Here is a 24606-nt window from a genome sequence, read left to right as displayed (position 1 = left end):
AAGCCCAAATTTCTTGGACCTGCCATAGGCCTTTGGGAAAGGGGCTGGCTGACCTTAGGCCAATGGTGCCCAGCCTGGAGATGCCCCATCCCTAGAGCTCAGTAAACTAGTTCGGCATTTTAAAAAAGCTTATTAGAAGTTATGCTTTGGGGCACCTGGCTGGCTCAGTTGGAAGAGCATGAGACTCCTGATCTCAGGTTATGAATTGGAGCCCCACGTTGGGTGTAGAGATTACTTAAATAAATAAAACTTAAAAAAAAAGAAGTTGTGCTTTACTTATGATAAACCTGTGTGTAGATACAGGCTAATGAGAAGATTGGATTTCTTTGCTTTGGGTCAAAAATCTGTCAATCTGATGTAGTTCAGGTGCGTATCTATGGTTTTCTAGAATAGGGTCAGCAAACTCTGGCCCAGGGGTCAAATTCAGCCCACCACCTGTTTTTGTGAATCAAGTTTCGTTGGGACACAGCTAAGCTCATGCACTTATGTTTTGTCTGTGGCTACTTTTGTTCTCTATGATAGAGTGAAGTAGTTGTAACAGAGGCTATATGGTTCATAAATCCTAAATTGTTTACTGTCTGGCCTTTTACAGAAAACGTTTGCTGATCCCTGGGATAATCCTGATTCTTTCTATCATGGTACTTATTAGCACATAGTGTTTTAATCGCCTCTCTCTCTACTTTTATAACTAAGTTCCTGGAGAGCAGGGGTGAGATCTGACTCATCTCTTTATGCCCCGTGCTGATTACAGAGCCTGACATATAAAGAACACTCAGTAAATGTTATTTAAATGGGCACATCATATGCTGATCAAAAATCTCTGATAGGCAATTAAAAATTTTATTTTCTTGTTCTGATAGGCAGTTATATGTGCCTTTGATGAACACAAAAACAGGAATAAGGGCAGGAAAGTGTTATGTTGGCAATGCTAATCCCAGTGCTGTTCGCTCCCATCTGTGAACCGGTCAGTACTTACTGCAATTCTTTTTGGGTAGGTAGTTCATGGATAGGAGTCGATAAACGAAACAGTCATGCCAAGAGCTCTTGTTGGTGAGGAAGTTGAGAAACAATGCCTTAATCTTTGGCTGCATTCTGCTCTTTCTCAGTACCCACCACCGCTTCACCCCACCCTGCACTCTCCACTCCAACTTGTAGGACAAATGTAGAAGAATATAAGGTTATATGGAGATATTTCTTTGGCATGTATACTATTTGTCTTACTTTTTGTCTTCTATAAAGCCGTTTCTTCAGGGTACTTCTTACCATCTGTGACTTCCAGAAGATGAAGCCAACTTAAAGTGTCTGTTCGCCTTGGCGTAATGGCAGTCAGGTGAAGTGCGGGCCTGGGAGTCAATAGACCTGGGCTCTCTCTGCGGCCCTTCCACTGTCTTTGACTTTGAGCACATCAGTTAGCATCTGTGAGCTCCAATATCCAACATGTTTTTACTGCGTCACATCTGGGACATTTTCCATATTTAACATTTATAGCCCTCCCTCATTTTGAAAAGGATTTGAGCAACTAGCCAGTGAGAGAGAGGTGACTCGTCCTGTCCTGTCTCTGTCTACAGGAAAATGATTAAATGGATTGGAGTGTTTCAGGTCTCTGATCAGTGCCTTCTAGAAGGCTTCACGGCAGCAGCCTCTTTACCCTGTCCTTGCTTTCTCTTCTGTGAGTGCTTCTTCTTTGGGAGTGATCTGAGAGTTTTTGCTGGAGAGAAGTTATCAAGATCAGGGCCAAAGGGAAAGAGGAATTTTCGACTCTAAGAATTGGAAGGCATACTAGAAACTTTACTTCCAATGTCTTTTTCAGATAGCGAGCTTGAGGCCTGGAGAAGGGAAGTGGCCTCCCTAGGGTCACACGGTGGAGCTGAGACGAGAGGCCAGGCTCTTTCTGCTGGGTGCAGAGTGTTTCCCGGGGTTCTAAGAGAGGATTAGGTGGCCTTGGCTCTTGTGTTGCTTTTGGTGCTTCCTGACTGTGTGTCGGTGGTGGAGGAAGCTGTCCTGCGGGCCTCCCGCTCTGCTGTAGCTGGTGTGCTTAGGACCTTGGCTGCCTGATAGCTGTTGCTGACTGTAACTCTCTGCGGGCAGGCTCAACACGGGCAGGCTTTCTGCAGCTCGCCCGTGGCCAGCACTCCGCTACTCCCAGCAGTGACAAAGTGAACGAGAAGGAAGACTGCATATTATTTTGGCACTAGTGAACGGGCTGTGTTTCTGTTTCTAGAAAGACTATTAATGCACGTTTATTTATCAACTAAAAGTGGTATTTCGCTGGAATATGTATTTCTTCACTTTCTAGTAAGGCTAAACTTCTTTCCCTGCGTCCGTTGGCTACTTGTATTCTCTCTCATTTGTGTATTTTTCCTTGTGGGTTACGTATTCACGTTCTTCGTCTAGGTCCCCGTGTATCCCCAGTCTTGTGCTTGGCTTCCCTGCCAGGGAACAGTTGGGATAATAAAGCATTGTGCCTAAACGGGGGACCTCAGCACGTCCTTGGGGAGAGAGCTGAAGACTGGATGAAGCACTTTTCTCACTGTACAAGTAGCCCGTGAAGTGGCTACGTAAGGACTTAGTTGCTGGAAGCCGAGGACCCTGAGACAGGTGGGTAGTAGAGGCCGGTCGCGGCCCACAGTAAGGTTGTCTCTTGCTTTTCCTGTACAGAGTTTTGCCGGATCGACAAGCCCCTGTGCCACAGCGAGGACGAGAAGCTCAGCTTTGATGCAGTCCGCAGCATCCACAAGCTGATGGACGATGATGCCAATGGCGATGTGGATGTGGAAGAAAGCGATGAGGTGAGCTCTCTCAGCCTGCCGTGGCTCTCTTCTCTTCCTGTGTGGACAGTCCCTGAAAGCTGTCTAGACGCTCTTCCCCGGGGAGAGGTGTTCTTGATGTTGGCTTGTTCTCCAGGAGCTCCTCCCTGTCAAGGGAGGTGATTTTCAGCAGAACAGCCGTGTAGGACTCAGCCTGCCCGAGTGCAGGCCTGATGTCTGTGTCTATGCCTGGACTGGCTCCCATCTGCCTGCCAGCTAGAAGCAGAACACTGACTGAGCTGTGCTGTTTGACAGGGACAGGGAGCCCCGAGGTTGGTCTCTACAGTTGCCCTGAGGCCTTACTGTAATCCTGCTGCAGACGGAGGACATCTGTCTGTACTTCCTGTGTGCTCAGCCCTGTGTCGGCATGTAAGGGAGAAGTCAAGGCTGTCATTATCTTGCCCTCCGGGAGTCTACACTCTGTTTGGGAGGAAGAAACACATGTTCCTAGAAAGCTCATTCTGAATTCCAGGCTGCAGTTGCTGGGAGCCAGTTGAGTGGTCCAGCTAGTAGGAGCGAGAGGAATCTCTAGATGGAAAAAGCTCTGTTATTGTCTCACCTTTTGGCATTACTACACTTCCAGCTCCACAGAGCCCAGAGCACGGAGTCATCATGTGTGAAAAGATGTAAAGGTTTCATTTGATTTCAGGCTCGACACGAGCCAGCAGGTTGGCGAAGCTGCCAAGTTATGCCAAATATTTAATAGTGATATGGTGTATGTCACGAGGGAGAGGTCAGCTGAGTCTCATCACCCTGCTCGCCAGCCCACCTTTTAAGTTTTGAGTTCAGTTTTGGATCTCACATTTTCAGAAGCTTTTGGAACAGTGAGAGCCTATACGGAAAGGAGTGACATGAACGATGAAGGGCATGGAAACTATGAAATGGAGACATTCAATAGAATTTAAGATTTGTAAGTATTATGTCTGTGCCAGGCCCTGTTGTAGACACGGGGCTGTGGCAGTGAAGAGGACACACACATCTGTCCCCATATCATTTACAGTTTAGTGGAGAAATGTTAGTCTGGAAAAGAAAATATTCGGCTGATTAAATTTCTATCTTCAAATACATTAGGAGTGGAGGAGTCAGATTTAGATAATGATGGTGCAGGTGATGAAAACCGCAGCACTAGCTAGCATTTATTGAATTCTTATTCTGTGCCCAGCACAGTGTTAAGCTCTTCATAATTAACTCCTTTACCTTTCTTAACAGCCTTTTGAAGTTGGTATTATTGTCAAGGACTGGAGCCTTGGAAAGACTTGTTCAAGGACACACTGTGTATGAGCACAGATCTGATTTCAAAGCTCATGCTGTTAAGTACTGGTGTGCTATTTCTCTCTCTAAGAGCAGAACCAGGACCAACGTGGGAAAAGTAAGAGATGGGCATAATCTTTTAGAATAAAGAGTCATCTAACAGCACCATCTTGTCATAGAAGAGGCTTCCTTGGTAGGTTATGTAGTGAACGCCCGTCACTGAAGATGGGCAGGTAGGATACAGCAGTCCACCGATTGGTTAGCAGAGGGGATCCTTGTGTTCAGTTGAATTAGATAATGTCGGAGGAATTTATAAGAGGACAAAAATAGACTTCCTGGAGCAAAAGTAGACATTCGGGTGGAGTGGAAGGAGTGGGGCGGCCTGAGTAGTAAGTAGGGAGCCCGTGTGAACATAGATGTGGAGGTACTAAGAGCGTGATGGGTGGGTTTGGTTGGACAGAGCGACTGTGGTGGAAGACTGCAGGACAAAAACCTGGAAAGGGAAGTGGGGGCCCAGGCAGCCTGGCTGAGAGATGTCTACTTGTCGAACCTGGCAACTGTAGGTCCTTGAGCAAGGACAGCAGCCATGATAAGGTATCTGAACTTTGGGTTGCATCTAGAAGTGGCATTGGCCCTCAAAGGACCCAAATTTTATTTGCCTGTGCTGAGAATAGAACCGTGTTCCTGGAGGCAGACGAGGCCTAGAGGTTTCCTGATCTCTCTCCGGGGGCCTGGCCACAGGACTAGGGGATGGATGGCACACCAGTTAAGAAGGTGATGTGATCCAAGATCCACAAATTCCTGGGTATCTTTGTCATCCGCTCCTCCTTCTTTTTTCACTTTCTGCTGATTGCTTTGTCAATGAGGGGAGGAAGAAAATGTTCTTTTTAGAGGAATGTTACCACAACAAAAAGCTCATCAGCACAAACTGTTCTAAAATAACACAAAAGCTGTCACCCTGCTCTTCTCTGTGCCAGTGGTGAGCTGTTCTTTTTCAGTATAGCTTCTGCCTTGCCTTGGCTTCAGCTGCTCTCCCTACAATTCAGGCCTCTGGTGGTGAGGGGGGCCTGCCAGTCTGGGTTTTCATGATCCGTCACAAGCAACTGTCTTTGAAAGAGAAAGTAATGGTAGCAAAGTGTGTGTGCTTAAGTCAGTCTAAACATACGAGACAACCATGGAGGTCAGGTTCTAACTAGAGCGTTGGGTGGACAGCTCAGAGCTTAGAATGTTGGCTAATGGGCACTGAGACGTGAGAGATGAAACCCTGCTTGTGCTGGCCATGAGGGACCTGAGCTTTTCAGGACCACTTAAAAAGCACTGCTGATTCCCCAAGGATCTTTGCGCAGGTCTGAAGGGATACCCTATAAGGCCTCATTTATTCAGCCTCGTATCAGTAAGTTTTTCAGATAACTGAACTATAGCCTTATTCTAGATCTTTTAAAATTGTAGCCATTTTTGAATGAAGTCTTTCTTTTTACAGATTATTGTTAACAGAGTGGTGACTTTATTTGGAATATTCAAAGCATGTCTTCGGGGCCTCTTATACGATTACCCCAGTACCTAGATTCCTATATGCATTGTTGTGATTTCTTCTTATGATTTCCCTGTCTCTCCTTTGATCATCCTCATTTCTAACTGCTGTCTTCACTCTGCTGTGAGCTATGACAGTAGACTGACAGCAAGCTGAGGCTCAGCAGGCGTTCTATAGACCGTGTATCGTCATTGCGCGTGGGGCAGCCGGTGTGGCAGCTCAGGTACTGTCTTTGCTTGCTTCTGCCTGAGCTGGCAGAGCTTGGGGACTGCGGGCCCCTCACACGAACAAGATGGCACTGTTGGCGATGGCGCCCTTCTTGCAAGGCTGGGAGGGTTCGACCAGCCCCACCGGTGTGGAAATTCGTGGCCTGTGTTCTACTGAGACCTCTGGTGGGAGCGCTGCCTGTGGGTAAAGGATTTACTGCAGTGGGATGGTCCTGTCAGGTTGTCTGGACAGTCTCAGGTGGACCGAGAGAGGCTGTCTACACCCACTGTCCCTTCGACTGGCCCTGACACGTTGAGAGCAGTGTTATTTTCTTCTCTGGAGCCTACGTGGGAAATCAAGGGCCTTTACCCAGCCATTAAACAGGTTTTTATTGAATACCTGTTATGTGCCAGGCACCATTGCAGGGCTGTGTTTTCTACAGCAAACAAAACAGGTAAGATTTCAGCTTTTATGAAGCTTGCATTCTAGTGGTCTGTATGTCACAGGTGATTAAATGATGAGTCAATTCTGAAAATAAGACGAACTGTGATTATAGTAGTTTAGTGACTTCCCCTTTAGTTTTTTTAGGTAAGATGATGGTTAATGATTCCTACCCTTTCAGGGTTATTGTCAGAATTCAGTCAGAAAAGTGCTGTTAAAGCCAAGGAAACAGTCAGAAAAACTAAGAGGCAGCCCACGGAATGGGAGAAGATATTTGCAAATGACACTACAGATAAAGGACTGGTATCCAAGATCTACAAAGAACTTCTCAAACTCAATACACGAGAAACAAATAAACAAATCAAAAAATGGGCAGAAGATATGAACAGACACTTTTCCAATGAAGACATACAAATGGCTAACAGACACATGAAAAAATGTTCAAAATCATTAGCCATCAAGGAAATTCAAATCAAAACCACACTGAGATACCACGTTACGCCAGTTAGAATGGCAAAAATAGACAAGGCAAGAAACAACAATTGTTGGAGAGGATGTGGAGAAAGGGGATCCCTCCTACATTGTTGGTGGGAATGCAAGTTGGTACAGCCACTCTGGAAAACAGTGTGGAGGTCCCTTAAAAAGTTAAAAATTGAGCTACCCTATGATCCAGCCATTGCAGTACTGGGTGTTTACCCCAAAGATACAGACGTAGTGAAGAGAAGGGCCATATGCACCCCAATGTTCATAGCAGCAATGTCCACAATAGCTAAATCGTGGAAGGAGCCGAGATGCCCTGCAACAGATGACTGGATTAAGAAGTTGTGGTCCATATATACAATGGAATATTACTCAGCAATCAGAAAGAACGAGTTCTCAACATTTGCTACAACATGGACGGCACTGGAGGAGATAATGCTAAGTGAAATAAGTCAAGCAGAGAAAGACAACTATCATATGATTTCTCTCATCTATGGAACATAAGAACTAGAATGATCAGTAGGGGAAGAAAGGGATAAAGAAAGGGGGGTAATCAGAAGGGGGAATGAAACATGAGAGACTATGGACTATGAGAAACAAACTGAGGGCTACAGAGGGGAGGGGGGTGGGGGAATGGGATAGGCCGGTGATGGGTAGTAAGGAGGGCACATATTGCATGGTGCACTGGGTGTTATACACAACTAATGAATCATCGAGCCTTACATCGAAAACCGGGGATGTACTGTATGGTGACTAACATAATATAATAAAAAATCATTATTAATAAAAAAAATAAATAAAATAAAAAAAAAAAAGAAAAAAAAGAAAAGTGCTGTTAAAAGTTTCTGACAGAGGGGTACCTGGGTGGCTCAGTGCGTTAGGCATCTGACTCTTGATTTCGGCTCAGTTCATGATCTCAGGCTCCTGGGATCGAGTCCTGTGTTGGGTTCCACGGTCAGCGGGGAGTCTGCTTGAGATTCTTTTCCTCTTCCTCTGCCCCTCTCCCAGCCTGTGTGCACTCTCTGTCTCTAAAATAAAAATAAATAAATCTTAAAAAAAAGTTCCCAGCACAAATAACTCCCAAAACTCAACAACAGAAACCAAGCAACTCAATAAAGAATGGGAAAAGATTTGAACAGACGCTTCATTAAAGAAATTATATGGATGACAAAGAAATGTATGAAAAGATACTCAATATCACTAGCCATTAGGGAAGTACAAATTAAAACCACAGCGAGATACCACTACACATCTATCAGAATGGCTAAAATTAAAAAATGGACACCACCAAATGCCAGGTGTGGAGGAAGAGCTGCTAGAACTTTTGCTTATAGAGCTTCTTAGAAAGTTAAACATGATTTACTACGTGTCCCAGCAATTCTGCTTCTAGGTGTTTACCCGTATAGATAAATGAAAATTTATATTCACACTAGAACTTGTACATAATGTTTACAGTAGCTTTATTCACAGTCGCCAAAAACTGGGCGCAAATCAAATGTCCTTCAGTGTGTGAGTGGATAAACAGACTATGGAGAATGAACTACTGATGTTCGCAGCACTGATGAATGACAAAGGCCTGATACCGAGTGAAAGAAACCAGACTCGAGAAGTTACTGCTCTCTGATTCCATCCACGTGACATTCTGAGAAGGGCAAGAGTGTAGGGTTGGAAGCTAGGTCAGTGGTTACTAGGGGTTAGGCGTGTGGGGAGGGTTTGATTACCAAGGGACAGAAGAAGGAATTTGGGCGGTAATAGAATTTTCCTGTGTCTGGGTTGTGAGACAGTTACAAGAGTCTAAGTATGTGTCAAAACTCATAGAACGATATCCCCCCCAAGAGTTAATTTCATCATAGATTAGTTAAGAGAAAAGTTGGCAGCATGGTACCGGACACACAGTTCAAGCTCAGCGAGTGCTAGCTGTTTTCCCCTTCCTGTTTCTTCTATATTTCCGGGAAAGCTACCTGCATCTGACAGCTGTATTTTAATGTTTGCCTCACTGATGTGTTTCTCTCACAGGTCACGAGACTCTTCAGGGCAGGGACTGACGTTATTTGGTTTGTTTGCCTCTGTTTCCCCAATGCGCAGCCTAGGGGCTTAATCACTGTGTGCAAAGACTGACTAATCTCCCTGGAGCAGCATGGTGTCTGGCTGAGGAGGGAGGCTTGAGCATGGGCATGACCACACATTTTGGGGGGTGGGGGTGGGGATGGGTAGGTAGCGGTAGGAGCCCAGGAAGCTGCAAAATCAACTTCTGCTTTTGTTAGTGTCTGCGGTGTGTGGTGTAGGAGCGTAGCACGGGGTTGAGAGGTGGTGCTCTGGAGTGACACGGACCTCAGTCTAAGCCTGGCTCTGCCTGGAGCAGCCGTGGAAGCTTGGAGAAGTTCTTGAATCTCGTGCAGCCTCGGTTTCTTTGTTAGAGGTGATAATAGTAGGTGTCTCATGGAGTTGTTGCAAAGCTTAAAAGGAATAATGCATAGAGAGCCCTCAGGACAAGGCCTGGGGTGTGGAAGAGGCTCAGTAATGGTTAGTTTTTGCTCTTATTGTTGTCGTTATTGTTTTCATCAGAAAGAGCATACATTTTGATGCAGAGAGGCATGTGTTCAAAACTTGGCTTTGCACTTACTGTGTGACAAATAGGCGAGTAACTTCACCTCTCCGAGCCTCAATTTATTCAGCTGTTTGAGGAGGGTAATTCTTTGGAGGGTTGTCGTAAGAATTGAATGTATGCAAATGACTGGTGCAGGATAGGTGCTAAATCCGTGTTTCTTCCTCCCTCATGGCGATGGTACAGATAGTGAGGGCTGACCTATATAGCAAGAATTCCAAATCAGCTTTCGCATCATCCCACGGCCTCACAGCATTCAACCCTGGGAGCCACCCCCCTGCCCCCAGCGTGGCTGACTTGACCAGGGCCGGCGTGGGCAGGAGGTAGTTCTCTCCGCCCTGAGTGGCCCACCGGAACGGGGTGAGGCATGACAGAGCAGGGCCGCTCCCCTAGCCTCCGGCCCCTGCCTGTGTGCTTCAAAAAAGGTCTAGGTGAGAACTTCTCCTTTCCCCCCACCCACCTGGAAGGCTAGAGGATTTCTGAGCAACAAAGCCATACTATAACACTGTCGTCAGATCTGTTTTGACTTAGTGGGGTAGAAGTTGACTTGCTTTCTCTCTTTTGCATTGTCCCCCCCGCGGGGCCCGCTGGGTCCTGGGGAGCCGTGTGGACTGGGGAAGGTTGGAATCTGGCACCAAGTGGAATCGGGGCTGCGGGAACTAAACCTTGAGAGGAGCAGCCCCACTTGGAAAGTCTAGAGGCCGCAGGAGTTGGGCTTGATAGGAGGTGGTATGTAGGGAAGTTGCCAATTTAGATGCGGGTGAGTTATGCCCAGAAGTACTAACATGGTTACTAGGAATTGCTTTCCCTCCTCAGGCTTTGGGCTTATTTCCGTATATCCAGACAGCTGTGGACACCTCTCAGTCTTTCTTTGCCTCTAGTTTCCCCTCTAGACCAGCCACGTTGTACACACTGCCCATGATCTTCCCAAGTCGCATTTTGGTTTCCTGTGTCCTGCGTGATTTTCTTTTCGGATTCCACCTGACTTCCTGTGCCAAGCACTCCATCCCTTCAGATCTGGCCGTAGTCTTTCTTAAGACTGTCTGGACGTACCTCCTACCGCTCTGGTCTGGCCCTGGCCCTGGCCCTCATCATCCCAGACTCATTCCACGCTTGCTGCAATGCCCTTTCTTTGCTCAGCTAGTTCTGCCTAGCTGGGATTAACTTCTTCTGCCCCCACTTCAGCTCATGGCCCTGTCCGTATCAGTCTCAGGTATCTTCAGGAATGCTCTGGACTCACTTCTCATGAACTTTCCCTGACTTTCCTACCCCCACCGATCTCTCTTTCATCCCAGGACTAACTCCCAGAGTACACAGTCCAAAGCAACTCAGTTTAGCACGAAATTAGAATGTCTTGCTTTGTGTCCTAATGATTTTGATTATATTATCTTGCCTGTACGTTTGTCTTTTTGTGCTATTACTGGAATTACTAAAGCACAACTCTGATCATTACTTCCGCCCTGTAGGGTGAGTGCAGTGGAAAAGGAGCATGGCTACCTTGTGCCAAGCCCTGTTCTAGCTGATTGCATACACAGTTTCATTTAATGCTCAACCACTCTGAACTAGGGGTTACTAACTGTGTTTGAGAGGTGATGAAACTGTAAGAGTGGCCTGCCTTTACTTACTAAATTAATCTAAACTCTAACCTGCCCTTCAGTGCTCCCACAGTCTGCTTTTAGCTTTCCTGACTGGTTGACATTACACTTCATTCCCTTACTTTATGCTACAACCATCTCAAACACGTTCTTTATATCCCATCACTGTGCCTTTGCTTTAGATAAATGTTCATCTCAGCATCTCTCTGCCTCCCATTAGCCTGTAAAAATTCCACTTGTCCACAAAGGCCTAGATCAGGGTGTCTCAGCCTCAGCATTAGTGACGTTTTGGGCTAGATGATTCTTTGTTGTGGGGAGCTATCTTGTACATTGTAGGATGTTAGCAGCGTCCCTAACCTCTGTACACTGGATATGGGTAGCAGACCTCCACCATCACCCCTTTCCTCCAAAGTTGTGACAACCAGAATGTCTCTATTGCCAATTGTCAGTTGCCCTGGGGAATACAAGTACCCCTGTCTGGGGCGCCTGGGTGCTCAGTCGGTTAAGCGTCTGCCTTCAGCTCAGGTCATGAACTCAGGGTCCTGGGATCAACCCCCACATCAGGCTCCCTGCTCAATGGGGAGTCTGCTTCTCCCTCCCCCTCTGCCCCTCCTCCCCCCTCATCCTCATGCTCTCTCTCTCTCAAATAAATAATAAATAAAGTCTTAAAAGGAAAAAGAAAAAAAACTCTCCCTGTTTAAGAACTGCTGGCCTAGATTAAATGTTTTCTCCTAGAAATCTTGTTGTTTCCCTACAGTGGGAAGTGATTTTTCCTCTTCCGTGCTCCAGAGTACTTGGCATGGATCTCTCATTTGGCATATTGCTCTGCTCTGTATTGTAATTAGTTGTCTGTCCTGTTAGACTCTGAGCGCCTCCAGGGCCAGGAATCAGATCTTATTCATCACTGTTTCTCCCATAGTACAGTGCAGGGCCTTACACAGAAAGGTGATAAGTTAAGTTTTTTTGAAATTTAATTTGAAAGCGATGATCCTATCTTATCCCTAAGTGCCCCTTACATTGTTTGCTTAGGGCAGAGTGAGAGTACGAGGTTGGCTGGCCAGCAGTGTGGGGACAGGGTGCTTTGGATTTTGTGAGTTCCCGCCAGGATGGTGGCTGAGTCAGGGGTGGGCCGTGTCTAGGAGTGCTGGGGTCTAGGATCCAGATATGACCGTGCTTCCTTAGTGTACGATGTGTATGTCTGACCTCTGTGACTTCCTCCCTAGCCCTCTACCCTATGTGGGAGTCACACACAGAATCTGGATGGTGGTAAAATCACTGTCGTTAAAATAATAGGAAAGATTTAGAGAAACCCATGTAGAAGGAGGGCGGAGGTGAAGAAAAGAAAAAAATAAATAAAAGAATTCTGAAAGGCCGTGTACTGCACAAAAGTATGCACAGGTTTTGGAGCAAGAAAAATGAGGGTCTTAGGTGTATTTTCACCAACTGTTAGTTGTATGACCTTGGAAGGTTTTTTACATCTCTGCGAGCTTTCATTTCCTCATGGTCAAATGGGGGCAGTAGTCTCTGCCTTGAAGGATCCTAGCAAAGACGAAATGAAATCCTGTGTAGACAGTGCCCGGCCTGTGGTTCTGTTCACAGTGGTACTGCCGTGTCCTCTGTCCCTGCCACTGCTCCCGTACACTCTCACTCGGAATCTGTACAAGAAACCTGTGCGATAGGCATTGATTTTCCCATATAACCAATAAGGAACAGACTGAATTAGCTCATAGCTATCCGTTTTGGGGGTTATTGCAAATCACATCTGCATAAGGCTGATGAAAATGTTCTAAACTTGTGGTGATGGTTGCACACTTCTGAAAATGCTAAAAACTCTTGAGTTGTACACTAAATTGGTATGTAAGTTGTATCCGAATAAAGATGTTAAAAAAAATAAAAAGTGTCACTACAACACTGGTTGGTGTAGCGGTCACCTCCCACTTGTCTTGCTGCAGCCCAACCCACAGGAACCCATAGGGCTCTATAGCACATGCTTTGAGGGGCGCCTGGGGGGCTCAGTCAGTTAAGCGTCTGTCTTCGGCTCAGGTCATGATCCCAGGGTCCTGGGATCGAGTCCCTCATCAGGCTCCTTGCTCAGCGGGGAGCCTGCTTCTCTCTCTCCCTCTGCCTGCCTCTCTGCCTACTTGTGATCTCTCTCTCTTTCTGTCGAATAAATAAATAAAATCTTAAAAAAAAAAAATCACGTTGAAAACCATGCGGAGTTCTATCTCCATTTGCCCCACTCCTAACTTTGACAGATATGCAGGGGTGCTTCCAAGTCTGAAGTACCACGATATCTGGAAGCAGAGATCCTTGCTTAGCTAACTGAGAGCTAGGTTGCCTGTTTCTGGGTGGGTATAGATGGTTTTTGAGGACACCAGACTGAAGAGCCCTGGGGCATTCTCTTTGGAAGAATCCTTCCTCTTTTTCTTTCCTTCGGTGCGCCCCTCCCTCCCTCCCTCCCACCCTTCCTTCCTTCCTTCCTTCCTTCCTTCCTTCCTTCCTTCCTTCCTTCCTTTTTTCTTTTTTATAGCTGTCACTTATGGGAAAGCTAAGATGGCAAGAAACTTATGGGAGAACACAGGTGGTAATTCCCTCTCACCCACATACCAGGAACCTGAATCCAAAATTCTTGGCACTTACTATACGGAGCGCCAGGAGGGGAGATGTCAGAGGCAGCTGGCTAAGTAACCCTGGTTTTATTTTTCCTGGATTCACCTTGTGCTCAGGGCCTCCCCCTGATTCCCACTGCGGCTGCCATGCTGGCCCATGGGAAGCAGAGCTCTCCCCTTGGTCCCTGGACCCAATCCTGAACATAGATTCCCTTCCTTCCTCTTTGAACAGCTTTGACAGCCTGGAGCTTTTGCCCCGCCCCCCTTCAGTTTACTATATGCAAAAATAGGGCAGAAAAGAAACAATTGCAAACAGTTTTTCAGATAACCTCAGCATAGGTTTCGATGTGCACATTTCTGTTGCTGCAATAATTCTTTGACCTGAAGGATTGTTACAGTTTGGAGGTCTCTCTCTGGTTTTTTGCCTTCTAGCTTCCTGCCAGTCTCCTGGTGCAATCACCATCTTATCTCCTGCCTTGTAGAACATTCTGACCCCCTGCCCTAATTTAGGCAAAGCACAGATTGAAGTCTGCTCAGGCCTTTTGGACAGAACAGAGATGAGTGATACCATGAATGACATCATTCTTCAGGTGAAACCTGCTCCTTAGGCCAAGGAAATGACCTGTCTCCATTTTTTCTTGTAAATACTTAATTATAGGGTGGCTGCAGCATTCACCTCCCAATGCCCACTGAGCTCAAATTCTGTAGCCTTGCTCATGCCTTCAGCCCAAACTCTTGTGAGTTTCTTAGAATAAATTATTTGGACATTGCCTTTTTAAAAGTCTAAGCATAAGCTTTGGAGGCTGACCTGAATTCAAATCCAGACTTTGCAACGCAGAGCTGTAAGGCCAAGTAATTTGGAGCCTCACTTTTCCTCATCTGCAAAGTAGAGATGAGAATAAGATACTCTTTGCTAAGCCTTCAGGCTAGCGAGAGAGGCAGACCTGTGACCTGGCAGTGACAATAGCACATTTTCAGGGCCGTGATGGTGGTGTGCCCAGGACTGTGGGAGTTGAGAGAGGAGTAAGGGTGAGGTCATGTAACGTGTGCTGGTGGAGCAGAAGACGCCTTGTCAGCCGGCACTCAGGGCAGGGGACCAGTGGCCAGACAAGCTGAGCTACACATCGGAGGGAGTAGGCCTAGTTTGCAATCTGTCCCAGTGCCTTGGCCAGATACAGGATGAAGCAGCAGCTCCCCCAGATGGGACCGCTCGTGTTTCCAGAAAAACCCAGGCGTTGGTTTGCTTTGACAGACAGGGAAATTCTTTCTCACTATGCAAACTGTTGTTTTCCTTCTCCCCTCTTTGTTGGTGAGTGTGCTTTGTCTGTTCAGGACTGCAATCCTGCTGATGACAGGGATTAGGTAGACTTATAAGACCTCTCTCTCGCTCTCTCTCTCTCTCTCTCTCTCTCTCTCTGTGTGTGTGTCTCTGTACGTGTAGCTGTGTTTATGTGCCTTGTGTTTGTTTCTTTGCATGTGTGTATACATCATTTTTATGCCTTTTTGTATTTGTGCGTGTCTTTCTGTATTTAGACATCTCTGTTTGATAAGAAGTGAAGGCAGGAGGGAAACACAGAGCCAAGGACATAGGAGTTGAGAGAAAGCCCGTAAGCCAGGTCAAGAGTCAAAGAGACGGTTAAGAGCAGATGGTTAGGCAGCAAGGTGAGAACAGAGGCAGGAGTATAGTCAGGAATCCAAAGATGCTGTTCATCTAGGCTGGATCTGGACCCGACAAGGTGGCAGGCGGAATGCAAGGGTGGCTCATCTAGCGGCCAGAAACGGTCAAGCCCACAGAGAGAGAGAGAAAAGCCCTGCTTCCCTTGTAAGCTTCTGAATCTTCCCGTCTAAGGAGGAGTCGGTGGCTGGCTCCCAAGGCCTTGCCTGCCTTCAGACCCAACTGGTGTTTGTGTTTATTTGTGCAAGTCTGTGCACGTTCGTGCTCGTGCATCACATTCGTTGTTCTTTACGGCATTAGAAACAATTGGTTTCCCACGTAATGGCTGATCCACATGAGGATTCGTGACCCTCCCCTTATTTGTGCTTACGTTCTCCCCCACTCCCCTTCCTTCCTTCCTTCCTTCCTTCCTTCCTTCCTTCCTCCCTTCCTCCCTTCCTTCCTCTCTTCCTCCCTTCCTCCCTTCCTTCCTCTCTTCCTTCCTTCCTTCCTCCCTCCCTCCCTCCCTCCCTCCCTCCCTCCCTCCCTCCCTCCCTCCCTCCCTCCCTCCTTTCCTCCCTCCCTCCCTTCCTTCCTCTCTTCCTTCCTTCCTTCCTTCCTTCCTCCCTCCCTCCCTCCCTCCCTCCCTCCTTTCCTCCCTCCCTCCCTTCCTCCCTCCCTCCCTCCCTTCCTTCCTTCCTTCCTTCCTTCCTCCCTCTCTCCCTCCCTCCCTCCCTCCTTTCCTCCCTTCCTCCCTTCCTCCCTCCCTTCCATCCTTCCTTCCTTCCATCCTTCCTTCCTTCCTTCCTTCCTCCCTCCCTCCCTCCCTCCCTCCCTCCCTCCCTCCCTTCCTTCCTCCCTCCCTCCCTCCCTCCCTTTCTTCCTTCCTCCCCTTCCTCCCTTCCTTCTCCCTCCCTCCCTCCCTTCCTTCCTTCCTTCCTTCCTTCCTTCCTTCCTTCCTTCCTTCCTTCCTTCCTTCCTTCCTTCCTTCCTTCCTTCCTTCCCCAGACACATTTTGTGTCTGCTCTGTACTGGATGCTGGATATGCAAAGACTAATAATGAAGACAACATTTTCTGCCCGCAGGGAGCTCACAAGTTAGTGAGGCAAAAGAACATACAAGTCCTAATAGGTGTTGTGATGAGAGACTGGCACCCTATCCTCTGGGTTTTTTTTTCCTGGAATTTTAAAAGGGGAGAATTTCACTTATCCTAGGATGCCAGGAAACACAATCCAGAAGAGGTGATGCCTGAGATGAATTTTGAGAGATGCAGAGGAGTTAACCTGGGGAAGGGGATAGCCAGTGAAGGAGTGAGTGTGATGTGTGAAGGTAGTGGTTCTTTTAACTTGAGCATAGAATGTAACAGTGGGACAGGGAGGGAGGGGGTGGAGATGAGATGAGGTGGGAATGACAGGCATTAGCCAGATTCTTGCCATACTGAGGAACTTGGATTTTATCCCAAAGATGATGAGCGAGAAGGATTGTAAACAGAGATGGCTCTCATTCTGACTGCTGGGGTGTCAGGCTTTCCAGAGCGGGTGAAACTGGAACTTGGTTTTTAAAAGATGAGCAGGGTTTACTGATGAAAAGAAGGAGGAGCACCCCAGGAGAGAGGAACTTCATGAGCACAGGCAGTAGGCAAACAGTACGGCAAGTTTGGGAGACATCAAGTGGGGAGGGGTCTAGGGAATAGATTCTTTAGAAGATAGAGATATCTTTGATGGCTGCTTTGTGGCTCCAATAAGATTATGGATGGTAAGTATCCTTTGGGACCCATAATGCTGCATGAAAATGTCATTAGTAGTGTTGTTTTCCAGCTGCTTCTCTTTCCCCTCGGTGCCCAGCAATGCCAGGCCCTCCCAGGTGTAGGTCGGGTGGGCGTGTGCTCAGCAGTGTGGCGCTGACTCGGCCATCCTTCATCTAGCCACCTGGCATCTTGAGGAGCAGGGGCTAAGATTAGAAGTCTCTGGGACTTCTAGAGGCCGGGCGCTGGTTCCCTCAGGATACCCCATTCTCCACAGTATGAGCCCTCCTGCCAAGGGAGCTGCATTCAAAAGAGTGAAACATTTATGAAGCATCTTTGACATATTGACACTGTGCGGGACTGTGTCTTCCGTGATCTCAGTTTCTCCACATCATCATCGTGAGTTGTCTGCATCTTACAGGCTTGCTGTGACCTTGTGAGTAAGTGGCGGAGATGGGATTCGAGCTGTATCTGCGAGATTTGTCCTGTGTGTCACTTCACAAGCCTCCCAGTGTCTCCTGGAGGGTGAACAAGCTCCCTGATTAGCTCGGAGTGGGGTCTGAGGCAGTGTGGGTTTGGAAGGATTGGAGAGAGAGTTTCTGGGCTCTGTCCTTGGAATTGAGGACAGATTCAGCCGTGGCCTCCACATATAATAGTGGTTCTTGCCTTCAAGGACTGACTCTGTATGTCTCACCTTGGTGATTTATTTATTTATTTGAGAAAGAGAGAGCGCGAGAGAGAGCATGAGCAGGGGGAGGGGTAATTGGAGAGGGAGAAGCAGACTCCCTGCTGAGCAGGGAGCCTGATGTGGGACTCGATCCCAGGGCTCTGGGATCATGACTTGAGCTGAAGGCAGATGCTTAACCAACTGAGCCACCCAGGTGCCCCTTACTTTGGTGCTTTAAATATGCCTGATTAATCTCTGTGTTCTTGGATCCCAGAACGGGACATGTCACATAGTGTTGCTCATTTAAATGGCTGGTTGGGCAAATGAATAAATGCATGCCTCTTAATAAAGTCTTCTAGAACCCCTAATGTCTTCACTACTCCCTCTGCCTTCTCTTGTGGCACTATGACACACCAATAGATTTTGTTCTTAAGGACAGTTATTTGGTATTGCTCATTGACACATGAGCCTCAATTCTCTCTCTTATGTGATTAGGAGCCGGAAGGTTGGTAAAGAGGAACTCGAATTTGTCTTATGCTTTGTCTTACTCTTTTTTTTTTTTTTTAAAGTAAGCTCTTCGCCCAGTGTGGGGCTTGAATTCACCACCCCAAGATCGAGTCGCATGCTTTGCCAACTGAGCCAGCCAGGTGTCCCTGTCTTACTCTTTTATATTCTCTGTTCCCAAGCCTTTTCCCTTGTCCTCTCACTGCCTAAAGGTGAGTGGCATTTAAAAGGAACACATGGTGAGCCCTCAACTCTTTTGCCAAGTGTTCTATTTTGGAAATGGAGTCCAGGTTTTCCTACTAGTAAGCGCTTGGCTGGATTTGTATGTCCCAGAGTCTTGGAAAGCCATGCGTACGGATGGTAGTATGGGGAAAAGACTGAGAGGGAAATCAAAGTTGATTCTTGTTTGTGGCGATTGCAAGGGAGAGAGAACTCCTTTACTTGAAGCTGTACCAGAGGGAGGAGCAAGTGCATTTAGTCAAGGGGTCGGCAAAATATGACCCCTTTCCTGTTTTTTGTACAGTCTATAAACTAAGAATAGCTTTCGCATTTTTAAATAGTTGGGGGGAAAATGCAAAGGAGAGTTTTGTGGCATGTGAAATTTCCATAAATTCAAATTTCAGCCTCCGTAAATACAAAGTTTTATTGGTACAGAGCCACTCTTACTCATTTACATATTGTTGGTGGCTGTTTTCACACAAGAAGAGCAGAACTGAGTACTTATAACAGAGACTGTATGGTCTACCGAGCCTAAAATATTTACTGCCTTTACTGGTCCTTTACAGAAAAACATTGGCCTGGCCCCTGGTCTAACCCATCAATTTTTTAAAGACAGCTTTATTGAGATAAAAGCACATACCATATAATTAACCCATTTAAAGCATAAAATTCAATGGTTATGAGTATATTCACAGATATATGCAGCCATTACCATAGTTAATTTTAGAATCTTTTTATCACCTCAGAGAGAAGCCCCATACACATTGGCTATTGTTCCCCTGTCTGCCCGTTCCTCACAGCCCTGAGCAACTGCTCATCTACTTTCTGTATTTATAGCTTCGCCTATACTGGACGTTTCCTACAAATGGAATCACATACTATGTGGTCCCTTTTTTTTTTAAGATTAAAAAAAAATTATTTATTTGACAGAGTACAAGTAGGCAGAGCGTCAGGCAGAGGGAGAAGCAGGCTCCCCACTGAGCAGGGAGCCCAATGTGGGGCTCCATCCCAGGACCCTGGATAATGACCTGAGCTGAAGGCAGACGCTTAACTGACTGAGCCACCCAGGCGCCCCAGTATGTGGTCCTTTGTGACTGCCGTATTTCACCTAGCATAAGGTTTTCAAGGTTCATCCATGTGGTAGCATGTGCCAGAACTTCACTCCATTTTATGGCCGAAGAATATTCTATTGTATGGACACGCTACATTTTGCTTTTTTCCTGATCAGTTGATGGACATTTAGTATGTTTTACCTTTTGGCTGTTATGAATAATGCTGCTATATATAGACATGTACGAGTTTTTGTGGACATATGTTTTTATTTCTCTTGGATATATACCGAGGAGTGTAATTACTGGGTCATATGGTAACTCTGTGTTTACCTGTTTGAGGAACTGTCAGACTGTTCTCCAAAGTGGCTGAACCATTTTACGTTTGTGCCAGGAATGCATGAGTATTCCAATTTCTCCAAATCCTCACCAACACTTGTTATTATCTAATTTTTTTTAATTGTAGCCATCCTTGTGGATGTGAAATAGTATTTCATTATTTTTTTTTAAAGATTTTATTTATTTATTTGACAGAGAGAGAGACAACCAGAGAGAGAGGGAACACAGGCAGGGGGAGTGGGAGAGGAAGAAGCAGGCTCACAGTGGAGGAGCCTGATGCGGGGCTCGATCCCAGAACGCCGGGATCACGCCCTGAGCCGAAGGCAGACGCTTAACGACTGCGCCACCCAGGCGCCCCACTTCTAAGAATTTTAAAGGCACCTGAAGCTTAACATGCTCCACACTGGATTCTAAATACCACCTCATCTGAAACCTGCTCTACTCGAAGGCTTCCTCATCTCGGTCGAAGGCAGCTCCATTGTTTCAGTTGCCTGGGCCCAAAATACTCTTAATCATCCATGTTTCCTCTCACACCCCACATCCACGGATAAATCCAGTGGGTTCTACCTTCGAAACATGTCCCAACTCTAGTCATTTCTCACCACCACCCCCGTACCGGCACTGAGGTGCGGTAGCCCTCCTAACAGCTCACCATGTCTACAGTCTGTTTTCACTGTAGTGGCTAGAGAGCTTTACAGAAAAAGTGTAAACCAGGTCATTTCACTCCTCCGCTCAAAACCCTGTAATAGCTTCAGTTTTCTTTTAGGGTGAAGGCCAGAGTCACCACAAGAGTGAGGAAGGCCCTGTGTGATCTGGCTCCACCTTATCATTACAATCTCCCTATAGATTATAGATCTTCACCTGTCTCCCTGGGTCTTTCACTCCAGTCACACTGTTTGCTGTTCTGCAAACACATCTTGTCGTTTCTGTCTTTGCGCCTTGGTTCTAGCTCTCCCTCTGCCTAGGGGATAGTCTTCTCCCAGATATCTACTTTGATAATTCCCTCATGTTCCCAAATATTTTTTCTCTTCTCAAACTTCTCCTTATCGATGAGACCTTTCCCAGATCACCCCGTTTAGTAATGAATTCTGTTAATTCTACCCCATTTCTGGCCAGACCCTCATTACTTATCACTTCTTTTTGATTTGTTTGTTTTACTTTTAAGGACTCAGTCACCTTCTGGAATCTATCATTTAATCATTGATTATTATTTATTGTCTAGAATATCAGGTTCATAAGGGCAAGGGATCTGTTTTAGTCACTGCTAAATCCCTAGCCACCTAGAATAGTGCCTGGGTCAGTGTTGGCATTCAGTAAATATTATTAAGTGAATGAGTGAATCTATTTAAAAAGGAGCAGATTTATTTTTTCATGTGTATTCAAATGACTATCTAGGGTCATTTACTAGCCTTGAGAACTACCTTTATTTTTTGTATGGTGTGTCAGCTGGCAATGAATTTTCTCAGTGTTTGTTTATCTGAAAGTGTCTTTATTTTCCTTCACCTTTGAAAGATAGTTTTGCTGAATATAAGATTCTTGGTTGACAGTTCTTTCTTTCAGCACTTTAAACATGTCATCCCCCCGCCTTTTGGCATCTATTGTTTTTGATGAGAAGTTAGCTGTTAATTTTATTGAGTTTACTTTGTATGTGACAAATCATTTTTCTCTTGTTGCTTTCAAGATTTTCTTCTTGCTTTTGGCTTTCAGTGTTTTCTGTGATGTGCCTCTGGATCCCTTTGCATTTATCCTGTCCTCTTTGGAGTCTGTCGAGCCTTCTGAATAATGTTTTTCAATACAGTTGGGAATTTCCCAGCCATTGTTTCTTTGAATATTTTTTTCTGCTCCTTTCTCTTTATTGTCTTCTTTTGATTCCCCCATTATGTGTATGTGTTTAATGGTGTGCCACATTTTTCTGAGACGATTCATTATCTTTTATTCTTTTTTCTCTCTGTTTTTTGGATTGTGGGAGCTCTTTCAGTCTCTCTTCAGATTTGCCAGTTCTGTCTTCTGCTGGTTCAGCTCTCCTGTTTGAGTCCCTGTCCTAGAATTTTCATCTTAGATATTGTACTTTTCAACTTCACAACATCCATTCAGTTCTTTTGGTAATTTATATTTATTGATATTTATTATTTGATGTGACATCACACATTCCTTTAGTATTTGAACATATTTACAATGGCTTTTTTTTTTTTTAAAGATTTTATTTTTGTATTTGACAGAGAGAGACAGCCAGCGAGAGAGTGAACACAAGCAGAGGGAGTGGGAGAGGAAGAAGCAGGCTCCCAGTGGAGGAGCCCGATGTGGGGCTTGATCCCACAACGCCGGGATCACGCCCTGAGCCAAAGGCAGACGCCCGAAGACTGAGCCACCCAGGCGCCCCATACAATGGCTACTTTTAAGTCTTTTTCTGTTAAATCTGAAATTTGGTTGCTCTCATGGTTTCCTAAGCTTGTGTTTTTTTTCTCGTGTATGGGTCATATTTGCCTCTTTTTTTTTTTTTTAAAGATTTTATTTATTTATTTGAGAGAGAGAGAGAGACAGCCAGCGAGAGAGGGAACACAAGCAGGGGGAGTGGGAGAGGAAGAAACAGGCTTCCCAGTGGAACGGGGAGCCTGATGTGGGGCTTGATCCCAGGACCCTGGGATCACGCCGTGGGCCGAAGGCAGATGCTTAATGACTAAGCCACCCAGGTGCCCCTCATATTTGCCTCTTAATCTGTATGTCTCATGTATTTTTGTTGGGAACTGGATGTTTCTGATAGTGTATTGTAGCAACTCTGGGTACTGGTTCAACCCCCTCTGACGCTTGTTATTATTTGCTTGTTTATTTGTTTGGTGGCTGGTAAGATCTTATTAGTAGTCCATTCCCACCCACCCCCTACAGTATGAAGCCTCTCATATTGCTCCTCAGAGGGTAAAGCTTTGGATTTGTCCACAGTCACCTTTGGATGACAGTGGTTTGGTAGGGCCCTCATTGACTCTGTTTCCCTGGCCACATTTAGCTGTTAAGCTTAGTTGTTATCTGATTACTCTATTGTTTTCAACAGTGTTCTGGGGCATAAATTTGCTCCACAGACGGATCCAATCATATTGGGGCTCCTCTGAAAGGACAGTTCCTGAGATAAGTGTTAGAGATTTGTTCTTACCCCAGGAGGGCTCTTCCCAGCTCTTTCTCCAGTTCTCACCAGGAAATTCTCCAGCCTACAGTTAGCGTCTATCTCTAATGAATCCACCAATCTCCTCCTAAATGCCTTTTACCACAACCTTCACTTTTTTTGAGAATGTCCTTGGTCTTGAACTCCTTCACATTCTGTTGCAAGTAAAATAATTTCCTGTAGGAAGAGGTTTGAAACTCTGTGTAAAGCCTGCTCTCCACCCCAGGCAAAATCTCTGAGCCATGGTTCTGGAGCTGGAGGTGGGGATAATGATGTGCTTCTCTTTGAGTGATAACCCCCTTTAGGAGCTGAACACTCAGTGGAAGTGTGGCAGTAGCTTCAGGCTGTCTTGGCTTGCATCTCCCTGAGTAGAATTGCTGTTTTATAAGCCAGGGCAGTGACAGTCAGGGCCCCAGGATCCTCAGTGGCTTTGTGTCCAAGGTGAAGGTGGGGGTTGGGTGGAAGAAGGGAGGCCCACTTCTTGGCTGCACTCCACCTAGAACTTAGCCTAAGCAACAATAACTGGAGGCAGGATGAGAAATGCTGATATCCTGCTCCTCTCAGGCAGATAGTCCTCCAACTGGGAGCTTGGGGTCAGAGAACCCTGTGTTCTTGGCGGCACCAGTCTGGAGTGGAGTTCCTGTCTTACTGATTTAGAAGTGGGAAGAGAGAGAAGGAGCAGGTGTTAATTCAGTTATGACAGATTCTCACAGTTCTCACTGAGGTTTAGTAGATATTCTTGAGCAAATATTTCTTCATTTGCTGTATGCTCTAGGACCACTTCCGGAAACTAAAAATAGTTGCTTTAAAAAAAATAATTTTTGCCAGTTTCACTGGATAGTGGGTCCATGGAGCTTCTCATGCTATCAAGCCAGAAGTCCCCTCTAATTCATCAATTTTTGAAAACATCCTTACCCACAGTGCATTCTGTCCAATGCTATGTATTCATTCTCTGAAAAATATGGCAGTATTGACCCCAATTAAGAAGATGATCCCTTCTCTCTGGGGAAATACTTTTAAATTAGTGACCTATTTATGTCCTCTCTTCATAAGACAAAGATTCCCCAACCAGCAGTCCTTGGCTGGCTTGTATACTTTGGTCCTGAAAGTTTGCAAGACAAGAGATGTCAGAGTTTCCCAGTCTTTGCCATTCTGGCCAGGTACCTAGAAGGCTGGAACTTGAGATGCTACCTTTAGGATTTGATCTCTGTCATGTGCCCAGTGTCATGGTCTGATGACACCAAGGATGATTCCATGGCAAGGACTGGACCTCAGAGGGGTTCTGTGTACCTGCATATGTGCTGGGTGCTGGGTGCTAGGTGCTGGATATGTAGGAGAAAAAGGGAAGGCATAGTTGCTGCCTTGGAAGAAGTTCCTCTAGTGGTGGATATAGCCATGTCAATGGATGAGGATACTACAGTAGGATGAGTGAGTGCTGTGATGGAGTCACAGAAGAAGAAGACCTGTTCGTTTCACCCATGCATACAGTTCCTGACGTGTGATTTGGGTCTGAAGAGATGACTGGAATGACTGGGAGAAGAAGTAGAGTGTTTGGGTGAGGGAATAGCATATGCAAAGACATTAGACTGGTGAAGAACCTGGTGCTTCCAGAGACTTTCAAGTAATTCATTATCACTGGAAATGGGAGGAAGTGGCAGTTGATGTGGCAAAGAAGTCAGGTAGGGTGTTGTGTATGGTTGTGAAATTTTGGTTTTAATTGGAGTTAACACTTTCAAGGTAAGAATCGTAG

The 24606-nt window shown here is 46.0% G+C and overlaps 1 protein-coding gene across 4 annotated transcripts in view; it reads left to right on the top strand.

Annotated features, from left to right (window-relative positions):
* Nucleotides 1-24606, top strand: part of STIM1 (stromal interaction molecule 1) — a 187052-nt gene that overhangs the window by 97578 nt on the left and 64868 nt on the right. For all 4 annotated transcript variants that reach the window (XM_045782817.2, XM_087868097.1, XM_045782818.2 and 1 more), the window contains exon 2: nucleotides 2659-2789. In XM_045782817.2, the coding sequence (XP_045638773.2) occupies nucleotides 2659-2789 (131 nt within the window). The remainder of the gene's footprint in view (nucleotides 1-2658; nucleotides 2790-24606) is intronic.

Source organism: Ursus americanus, chromosome 16 (assembly GCF_024610735.1).
Source record: "Ursus americanus isolate L20-20 chromosome 16, mUrsAme1.1.p, whole genome shotgun sequence".
NCBI lineage: Eukaryota > Metazoa > Chordata > Mammalia > Carnivora > Ursidae > Ursus > Ursus americanus.
Note: the sequence above shows the minus strand (reverse complement) of the source record. Positions and strands in the feature narration are given on the sequence as shown.